Source organism: Macrosteles quadrilineatus, unplaced genomic scaffold (assembly GCF_028750875.1).
Source record: "Macrosteles quadrilineatus isolate MER2022 unplaced genomic scaffold, UCM_ALF_1.0 Scaffold_2__2_contigs__length_208266976, whole genome shotgun sequence".
Lineage (NCBI taxonomy): Eukaryota > Metazoa > Arthropoda > Insecta > Hemiptera > Cicadellidae > Macrosteles > Macrosteles quadrilineatus.
This window is the reverse complement of record NW_026542595.1, coordinates 168,239,089-168,249,987: the sequence shown is the minus strand read 5'-3', so window position 1 is coordinate 168,249,987 and position 10,899 is coordinate 168,239,089. Positions and strand designations below refer to the sequence as shown.

Genomic DNA, 10,899 nt, shown 5'->3' with positions numbered 1-10,899 from the left:
ATCTAATGTTAAAAATACCTCAGCTGTTATTATTTGTTTATGTATTACTATTACTGTATTATGTTTTGTTTATTTCAGCTTAACTTAACCAATCAATAGTTTTATTAATACTTATGTAGTAAACGGGGTGGAGCCCGTGGGTAACAGCTAGTTTCCATAATTGCTGTTGCAGAAGAGAACACTGCTGGGTTTGGATGTGGATCTCAAGAAATTTCAGAGGGCTCTTTACTCAGCTCCCCCAGCGCGACAGTGACCTTTTCGATAGAATGTCAAGAATTTTATTACTGCTTTAAATAAGATCGTGTTCAGTTCATCTTCCATACCTCCACCGGTAAGGTATTAAAGGGGTGTAGTGGGTAAGACGACATCTCTGCATATTTCGATGCAGGGCTTGCAGGGTGCCTTAGTGGTGGACGGTGGTGATAATTTCTTTTGTCAAACAGATAACATTTTTTGAAGTGTATAATTGTTCAACTCATATTGGCTAAAACCTGAAAGTTGTCAGGAGTTGATCATATTGAGATATATAGGTTTATTTAAGTGATTTATTTCACCGGCCGAAATTGGAGTTTGACCTAGCCATCGCAGTGGCTACTACGTAGATGTATAATAACATTAATACTCCTTGCCACTAAACTTACGGTATTCTTCTTGCTGGCCCCTGTCTCTTCCACTGAGCTATATAGTTATAATCTATCTCAATTGTCTCTTCTCTTGGTCTGTTTTAGTGTTCCTCTTGACTTCGACTCTTCCTCTTCTTAGCTCTTGACTTTCTTGTTCTTGTCAGATTTGAGATTTGAGAGGGGTGACGCTGAATTTTTATTTCAGGATTAATTTTGCCAACAGTGTCATTTGTAGGCTTCTGATAGGCTGAGGGAACACCATTACCGGAACGATATACATCGCCGTCATCGGCCTCGGTGGCATAGTGGATAGAGTGCTGGACTCATGGACTCATAAGCGGGAGGGCCGGATTCGAATCCTTCCGGTAGCACTAACTTTTTGTCTAGGATTTTTTCATTATCAGCAATTTTGGTTAGGTCATGGCATTTTAATTTTATAATTAAAACATTATAAAATTGAATTCGAGCCATTTATAGTTTTATTTTATGAACAGAACTGTTTTGTTCGATTAAACATTCATTAGATTTTTCATTATCAGCAAGTCTGGTTAGGTTTAATTTTATAATTCAAAACATATAAAATTGAATTTGAGGCATTTATAATTTTATTTAATGACTAGAAAGAATTTTTCGATTAGTAAACCTTCATTATAGCATTGAGTATAAACCTAACTCATTGAGTTAGGTTTATACTCAATGATTATAGTCAATCAGAAGCCTCCAAATGACACTGTTGGCAAAATTAATCCTGAAAAACAAATCGTGCAGGGGGCACTGGACTCGGACCTTGGACAGCTTGGTTCTTCTTGTTCTTGGTATCAGCAGCACCACTGAGCTATAATTCTAACTGGAGGTAGCACTGAATGTCAAAGATGCGTGTCGCCAGCCGCCATGTTTGCGTGAGTCTGGTGTCATAAGAAGCCATATTATTGCTATAACTATTATTATACTTGGCTTAAAATACCTACTTTGTATGGTCGCCATTTCAAAGAAAATTATTAAAGTATTAAAAGTATTCAAGTATGACAAAAATACTCACTGCTATACCAACCTAGTTATAAGAAGCCATGTTATTGCTATGATAAGAAAACTTACTGCTATACCAACCTAACAAAATCAGCGACACGCTTTTGACAGACTTCTGCCATGGCAGTGCTACCTCCAGTTATAATTTTAGCTCAGTGAGCAGCACTGACTACTGAGCGAGCACTCAACTCACTGACTCAGCACTCAGACAGCAGTTCTTCTTTCTTCTAGTTCAGTTTCAGAACAGAATTCAGTTAGTTAATCACTAATCAGTTGTGTCTTGTGCTTGTGTCACTTCTTCAGTCTTTCTGTCGTCCGTGTGTCTGTCGCGGGTCAAATTAGTCGGTTACAGATTCCAGTTTTGTGTTGTGCAATCAGGAAGATTATTTGGTTTTGGTATATTTTAAATTGAACTTACTAAGACAACGAATTATTGATGATAGCCAAATAGTCTCACCCTAAAATTAAGTAGCCTACATAGGTTAATTAGATTAACATGGCTTTCCTGGACATGGACTTGTTTTGCGGTTCCAAATTTTGGGTAAGTCGTGAGTTATTCAAATCTTTCTCAAGTAAGTTAGTCCTAGTTAAACTAGCAGATAACTTACTCTCTGTGGCAGCACAGTAGTTGCAACCTTAAAATAATTTAGGCCTAATTCATAACAATAACTTGGTAAGATAAGCAAAACCTGCTGTAGGTTACACATGAAGTCATGCCCTTAGGTAAGTTAGCAAAAACCGCTGCATGATATTAAAATTTGTATTTACTCCACTGGTTGGTAATTATTTACCGTACTTACACTGGGATATGATGTAGTTTTGGTATGTCTACTTACAGTAATTTTAACGCTGAATCCAAAAATGCAATCAGTTAAGTTAGGTATGGTCGGAGAGATTCCTAAGTGGCCGTACAGTTAAATAATTAATATTAAGCTTCAGTTTTGTTGATTTATTAACATATTTGTGGTATGGACGAGTTCAAGTACTAGTAGCGACTAACACTAAAAGGGGTGGAAGGTTTGTGGAGTGGAAACAGCTGTCAGTTGTTTACATTCGATACTAAACAGACAAAACCACACACGACGCCATGACAGCAAAATCAGAGTTACACAGAGTTACAATATGCAATAACTAGATTTTTAAAAGAAAATGGACTTTGGTGCTGTTTAGAAAATACAATAAATCAACTAGATACATAAACTATTAATCACATGAACATAAATTATAAAACAAAATAGAATTTATTCACGTAAAATATCAGTAATGGAAGCTAGGCCACTGTCGACATGATCATCGTCCTCATTCCAATCCTCAACCATTGACTAATGCATCAACGTCTGTTAATGAACAGAATGCATAATAATGCTTGCGGATTTTTGATTTCGTTATTTCATTGTGTTTCACCCACTATTTAATTGTGCAAAAAAAGTCTGGAAGTTGCATAAATTAATGAGTCGGTTCATTATAACCTAACCTTTACCTTCCATAATCTAACCTTACTTCAAAACACTTAATACAGTCACGAATCCGCATAAAACCCGACCTACCTTCCTCATATGCCTAAATAAACAGTCATAAACAGTTCCCACACTCCGGACAGCTCGCCTTGACTACTTCCTTCACCACTTCCTACGTCGCGTCGCGGACCTGTTTTCCTCCCTTCCCATAGAATTTTAGGAATGCAGATACCTTAATCTAAATGTCATTTAAACAGTTTCCACACTCCGGACTGCTCGCCTTTACTACTTCCTTCACCACTTTATACGTCGCGGACCTGTTTCCTTCCCTTCCAATAGAATTTTAGGAATGCAGATACCTTAATCTAAATGTCATTTAAACAGTTTCCACACTCCGGACTGCTCGCCTTTACTACTTCCTTCACCACTTTATACGTCGCGGACCTGTTTTCCTCCCTTCCCATAGAATTTTAGGATTGCAGATACCTTAATCTAATCGTCATTAAACAGTTCCCATACTCCGGACAGCTCGCCTTGACTACTTTCTTCACCACTTCCTACGTCGCGGACCTGTTTTCCTCCCTTCCAATAGCATTTTAGGATTGCAGATACCTTAATCTAATCGTCATAATCAGTTTCCACACTCTAGACTGCTCGCCTTTACTACTTCCTTCACCACTTCCTACGTCACGGACCTGTTTTCCTCCCTTCCCATAGAATTTTAGGAATGCAGATACCTTAATGTAATCGTCATAAACAGTTTCCACACTCCAGACTGCTCACCTTTACTACTTCCTTCACCACTTCCTACGTCACGGACCTCAAGCTAGTGTTGTCATTTGATTATATTTATGATCCATACCGTTTCTGTTCTAATATCTATGGAATAATGCTATCAACTATTTCTTTATCTACTGCATTCAAAAGTCAACAGCTGATCATATGTCTTTGTTTATGTGTCAAATACTGCTTCCATAATGATTACATTGAAACTTTGAGACCCAGTGGGGTGGATTCCTGAGGGACTTTTTTAACGCCATATAGATGTTGGCACTCACCGATATGGTCTTTATCACCATGCAAAATTTGAAAACGATTGATTCAGCCGTCTAGGAGGAGTTTGCGTATTACGAAATGCAAAGAGTCGACGTATAAGAGATTCGCTCGCTCCGCTCAATAAATAAATAAATAATTTATGATAACTAGACCTAAGCCTAGATGTGTTAATCGCTAAGTGCTGCCATCCTACCAGCATCGGACAATGTTAAACTTAATGGCTCAATTTGAACGAATGACTTGCTTTTTGAACTCACAGAGTACCGGTAACAGGTCAAGAACGCCTAGGTAGAAGTGCGATGACCTTTCATCTCTAACAGATTGATAAAGGTCAGGTTCAGGTTGTAGTTGAAGTACCGTTGTTTATGATTCAGTAGTAATTCAGAAAATGGTTTAAAAGTTGAATTTAGTTTCATCAATTGAAAATTGAACTTTTTATGTGTATACTTGTTTTTCACGCTGAATCCAAAAATGCAACCAGTTTTCAAAAGGAAAGAGTTCTAAATGTCCGAAAAACAAAATAAAAGATCATGAATTTAAGATTTGCATGTACAACAAAATAAAAAAATTTGAATTTGAGATTTGAATTTGTCAATCCTGTAATTATTTAAATATGAAAGGGCTATCTATTCTTTTTATTGTTAATGGTTGTACATGTTTTTTCCAAAATTAAGTTATTACCCTTCTTATTATTTCATTGAGCGGAGCGAGCGAAGCTCTTATAGGCCCTACTACACTTCTGCTTTTGTTTTACATTTACTCCTCCTGAAACAACTGTTAAAGCGATCTGCACGAAATTTAGCAAAGTCATAGTAACCAACCATGGGAAGGTATAAATCTGAAATGGTACTATACTTCAGACCTCAGGGCTTTTCCCTACGTGAATTTAAACTTTTAGGAATTTAACATGGGTTTTATGGGACTTATGCAGACTTGTAATACGTACTGCAAATAGGAATTTCATTAATGTGAATCAAAGTTGTCATTGAGTTTGGATACTGCAAGTACATTCCATTGACGTGAACCAGACCGACCATTGACCTTGCATACTGCAAATAGGCACTCCATTTATGTGAATCAAATAAACCATTGACTTACTGCATTGACTTACCATTGGATACTGCAAGTAGGCAGCAATTCATTCACGTGAACCATATGTAGGTAACATTGAGTTTGAATACTACTATTCGTTTACGTGAACCCGGCGTATATTTGAATTTGAATACTGCAATTAGACATCTGAACCAAATGGACCATTGACTTTAGATACTGGAAGTAGATTTCTCATTTATGTGAAGCAGGTGTATCATTCAGATAGGATACTGTAAGTAAACAATTTAATTTAGATGAACAAAATGTACCATTAAGTTTGGACACCGGTACTGCAATTAAACAATTAGTTTACGTAAACCAGACGTACCATTGACTTCAGAACCTGTAAAAAGACATTCGATTAAGTGAACCAATTTACCATTAACACTGGGTACTGAGATATTAGTATTTCTTTTACAAGAAACATATACGTATCATTGACAACAGAAAAGTATTGGATTAATATGCTAGCTCCGCTCAATATTGCAAGCAGAAAACTGCATTATCCACCTAGTTTAATTAGCATTTTGTGCAATTTTTGTATAGACAATTGTATTTTTACCCTACACTAGTGCTTAAAATGGTTTACAATACCTGCATATAGTAATCCTTTGTTGCTGATTTAGGCAACTAGTTTCGGTTCTTGTTTTGAACCATCTTCAAATAATAATAAATAAAGTCTAGACTTTACCTCAGCCCGGTCACGATCGATTGTCAATTTCCCTTCGAGTTTTTTGTAATGTGTGTCCATTCCGTGTATCGTGTTTTGTATATGTTTTATTTATTGAACTCTGTTAACGACCTTCGAATGAAGTGATCACTTGTCACCTTGAGGCCTGAAGATGGTTCAAAACAAGAACCGAAACTAGTTGCCTAAATCAGCAACAAAGGATTACTATATGCAGGTATTGTAAACCATTTTAAGTACTGTATAATACAGTAATCCGGAGGCTAAACAACTATTTTTAAAACTACACTAGTGGTTGTTATTAAATAGGTCTAAGTATAGTGTTGATTATCAGTCTACTCTATTCAAGTTTTATTTTAGAACTAAAATCGGTTTTGGCTTGAAAGAACAATAGCAGGCCTACAGGGTGCTGGAAAGGCCGTTCAGGGTGATTAGGTGAAAGCATGTTATTTTAATCTTTGTGATATCATATCCGCTTTAACACTTAATCTCTGAAAGAGGACTCTAGTGTTGACTCCGGTGTTATCAGAGTCGAGCGCAACTTTGCCGTCTGCAGATAGTTGATGAATTGTTTAGCAGATTTAACTCTCAGTTGTAATGGGTGTGGTTAACTTATAACATACCCATTCAATCGTATTCTATTGTTGCTTAAAATAGTAAATTTTATGGATTGTTCTTAAATGAATACATGATACTTACTTGATACTTGATGTCTTCATCTTTGACCGACATTATTGGATAGATTGTGTCAATTAATTATTATATACAATTTCTACAAAACTAATATTTACAAACACTACAGAAGCTTTGTGGCATGGCGGTTTGGATTATTTAGGGCTAGTGTGAATATCATCAGGATGGAAATAGTGGCTCTTCAAGCGCACTATTACAACAGCATTTTACCTTTTTTTATTTTTAAATTCTCAGACAAATTTAAAAAACCAAATAGTGTTTAGTTAATTGGATAAGTTTAAGAACAAACCGTACAGTTTTAAGAGCAACAAGCATTTGTCTGAGACAAATGAGAAAGAGGATAATTGGGATGGAGCTGGGATTCTAATTTTTTTTAAGTGTAAAATTTATTGTTAAATTCTAATTGTACTACTCTTTTCTGTAAAATTTCCACTTTAATAAATAGACCTATATCCTTTGTAAAAAAATAAAATAAGTAGCCTTCTCGTCCTTTTGTTAAATAGAATACAATTATTTTACAGTAGATCGTACAAGTTTGTTTTGGTTGGCTTTAAACTCCCCAAAGATTCCCAGTGATTTAGATCTGCCAGATTAGAGATATTCTGCACCTACTATTAAAAAATGTTTACGGTCATTGTAAACTTACTCATGTTTTTCTTTATTTAGTATTTTGTTCATAATTTCAGGTGAAGTTTTAAAAGTTATTAGTGATAATTAATAAAATCAAAATGTCTTTTCAGGACAGCAACCTTACTTGGTTCACCACAGATCCAGACTTCACTCCGTGTTTTGAGAAAACAGTGCTTGCCTGGATCCCGTGCCTTTTCCTTTGGGTGTTCTCTTCGTTAGAAGTCTACTATCTGTTGAACAGCAAGTACAAATACGTGCCATGGTGTTGTCTCAACATCTGTAAATTTGTAAGTGTGTATTATCTTTATTGGTTGGTACTAAAAAAAAGAGATAATAAAAAATATTTCTCACCATAGATTTACAGTAGAAATGTCATATGCATAGTGTTGAGAGAAAGGAATTGCTAAACTTATGCACAATGTTTTCACTATGTGGAAAGTGAGGTATATTAATAGTTCAAAGCAATGTCAAGTTCAATTTATCATCAATAGCCAGTAGCGAATAGTATTACCAGTCTACACAACTGCCAAATGAATGTTGTGATTGTCATGTAATAACCAGATAATTCATGACTTTAGATAAATGGGTCAACATTGAGAAACAGCTGATAATAGATTTAAAGGCCATTCGATAGGATAACATTTTTAATGAATATGCGTTCCATTTGTGAGTATTTTCAAATTAAAACTCAATTAAATCATTTGAATGATTAGTCATAATTTTGTAACTAGATTGTTTAACCAAACATTGTAGAGTAGTGGGTAGCTCTAATTCAACAATGTGATTTAAAATTTTTATTGTTGAAAATAATAAACTTACAAAAATGCTAATCTCAAAAACTCTTCTTTCAACAAGAAATTTGTTTAAATTGTATACCTAAATAGTAAATCTCGTGTTTAACAGAAAGACAAATTTATAATTTTATTCCAAGAAATATATCGAGTCTCAGGAATCATTTTGACCCAGTATAACGTAACCTGTCAGCTATTAAAGTAATGACATATCCTTCAGCAGACAATGTTCGGAAGTAGTAGTTCAGTGTGTAAGTTGCTGATTCATGCAATCTTCCTGTCAGCTGGTCCATTGTGTGAGAGAATTGCTGACAAACAAACTCATCTGCTTCAATTGATTCTGTCCTTGAAGTAACAGGTTGCTGAGTTGTCTCAATAGTTTAGTGATGTTGTCACCACTACAGCTATTATGGAAGGGTAAAAAACTGTCGTTGAAAAATATAGCCTATTAAAATCTTTTAAATATGTATTATAAATGTTATTTTAAATATTTTACTGTAGCATGTGTATTTTTTCCTTTGAAGAAAAATCCATGGGGTTGCCAGGCTTGAAAATGCTATAATAGAATGTTCTATTATCTACTATTCTGTTTACAGAACAGGATGCATTTTCTATTTTCATTTTTTTTTTTTTTAGTAACCATTGTCAGTAAACTTGATAGATAGTAGGACTTCCCATTTGTATTACCTGACAGCTATAAACTACTTTCTCTTTCTAAAAACAAATCTGTTTGAATTCATATACCATAAGAATGATTAGGAGCCTACTTTAAGCTGTTGACCCACCAAACTAAAAAAAAAAATACCCCCGCTGCAGCAAACCTGCAGACTAAGCGAATTTCCATTTGCCTGGATTGATTTTCAATTAATCTATTAAACTAACATTTATGTTTAACGAGTACCTTGGTTAGCTGCTACAGGAAAACTAAAGTGTGTTTTTTATTAAAATATCAATAGTATGAAATAAATTAATCCCCCAAGTTTGATCTATGTAACTTATATCCATAAACAAGCCAACTACAACATTTTATAATAGTCTCCATAAGAATAACATGGGAATTTTAAATTAATTTTTTTTTTAACTTTCTCAGTAACCAATCACTGTACAAAAATACTTTGAGGTACTAAAATATTAGTTTTTTAAGCTCTTTAAAAAGGTCTGTAAAAAATTGATACATTTTGTGTTTTAAGGGTAAAAGTGAGAAAACCCCATTTTTACCCCATAAAACCCCCGTTAAACCCTGTTCCCATGGTCCGATCATGCTGGTTCGCGAAATCATTCAAGTTTATCCCGCCTTACATCTTCAAACCAAATTTTATCAAAATCGGACGAAAATTACTCAAGTTATCGTCTGGATGGATATATAAAAATTTGAACGAATGGTGTTTTTAGCCTCTGGTGACATCAAAATGAAAAAGTAAATCGGTCCCGGGCCTAGGTCTTACCATGAGACCTACAGTAATAGCTACTTCTCTATAGGGAAATTCGTTAACACATTCCACTCAGAGTAGAGAATGTTCTCTGTTTTGGAGAACTTCCTGTACTGAAAGCTTTATGAATTTGAATTTATTAATTACACCAGTATTGATGGATTCCTCATTTTGCAGGCCCTAGTCCTAGTAGTCCTCGCTCACTGTGTGGCAGACTTCATATTCGCCGTAGTCAACATTTTACATCACAAACCTGTGTATTCTGTAGACATTTACTCACCAGCTATCAAGTTTGTATCTTTTGTAAGTATTCACTTGTCATCTTTTAGTTTTAATTTTTTATTTAATTGGTTTTCAAATAATAAAGACATATCATTAGAATAAATATGGAAATTTGATATGATAAATTTCTCATTGAAAATTGTGGACATTTGCTGTGAGAATTATTTTTTTATTGTCGTATCTATATTCTCAACAAAAGACCTTTTAGTTTTAGGATTATTTGGATTTATTTGTGATAAGTTTATAAGTAGTCAAACTATAGGTTGGTGAAGATATTGATCGGTTTCAGGTCAAGTGTGTTTGATTAGGATTGACATTCAGTGTTGTGGAATGAATAAGTTACATATTTCTTCGTTACGCTGTTACATGAATTGTCAAGTCACTATTCTTGAGTAAAACCCCCACTTGCATAAGATAAATATTTATCCTACTAGTGTTTGTGTCAATGTAAATTCATTTTTATTACCATTCATTCTTATCGGCACTTGAATTTAAAAAGCTCTTAGTACTCTAACGATTGTGATGGCTTTGAATTCAAAGAAATGTATGCATGCGTAACCGCCTCTTTCAACACTACTTTAATGACATACAACTGTGAAGCATGTTAACACGTATGTTAATACGCGTTTAAAGTGATAAATGTAGAGTTGTTTGTTGTCGATGTTAGTTTCAACATCTTAAAGCACTGGTCCACCCTACTTTAGAAAACTGTTTTACCAGTGTGTTGGTATTATAAACAGGTCTTAGACTTTTCCACAACTAAATTTAAATTCTTAAGTTAAGGTGCCGATGGTCTACTGGTTGGAATTCTGTGTCGGAGGTTTGGGGTTCAAATCCCACCAATCACCAATGATTGGTAGATTTGTGATAATAGCTAAATGGTTTGTAAATCATTTTAAGCCAGCTCAAAGTATTTTTGAACATTTAGCTAGGCTTCATTCAGGTGAGGATATCTAGACAATGTATTAGAGAACAATGTTCCCTAAAAGCCAAACTCCTTATTTAACATGTTTAAGCAGATTATTGTAATTTAAACGATATACTTTAGCCCAGTTAAATTAGACCAATTGGGTGAAATAATTCCCGGAGAGGTTAGAAATTTTTTTAAAGTTCTTTTCGTTTATTAGATTG

General features: G+C 34.7%; 1 protein-coding gene across 12 annotated transcripts in view; it reads left to right on the top strand.

Moving 5' to 3' along the window:
* The first annotated feature begins 1,915 nt into the window (after positions 1-1,915).
* LOC128986849 (multidrug resistance-associated protein 1) overlaps positions 1,916-10,899 on the top strand; it is a 51,894-nt gene continuing 42,910 nt past the window's right edge. For 7 of the 12 annotated variants that reach the window (XM_054407417.1, XM_054407412.1, XM_054407419.1 and 4 more), the window contains exons 1-3: positions 1,917-2,190; positions 7,376-7,552; positions 9,664-9,789. In XM_054407417.1, the coding sequence (XP_054263392.1) occupies positions 2,146-2,190; positions 7,376-7,552; positions 9,664-9,789 (348 nt within the window). In that variant the 5' untranslated portion in view covers positions 1,917-2,145. Of the gene's footprint in view, positions 2,191-7,375; positions 7,553-9,663; positions 9,790-10,899 lie in introns of all 12 variants that reach the window. The other 5 variants (XM_054407418.1, XM_054407408.1, XM_054407409.1 and 2 more) reach the window with 1 other exon arrangement.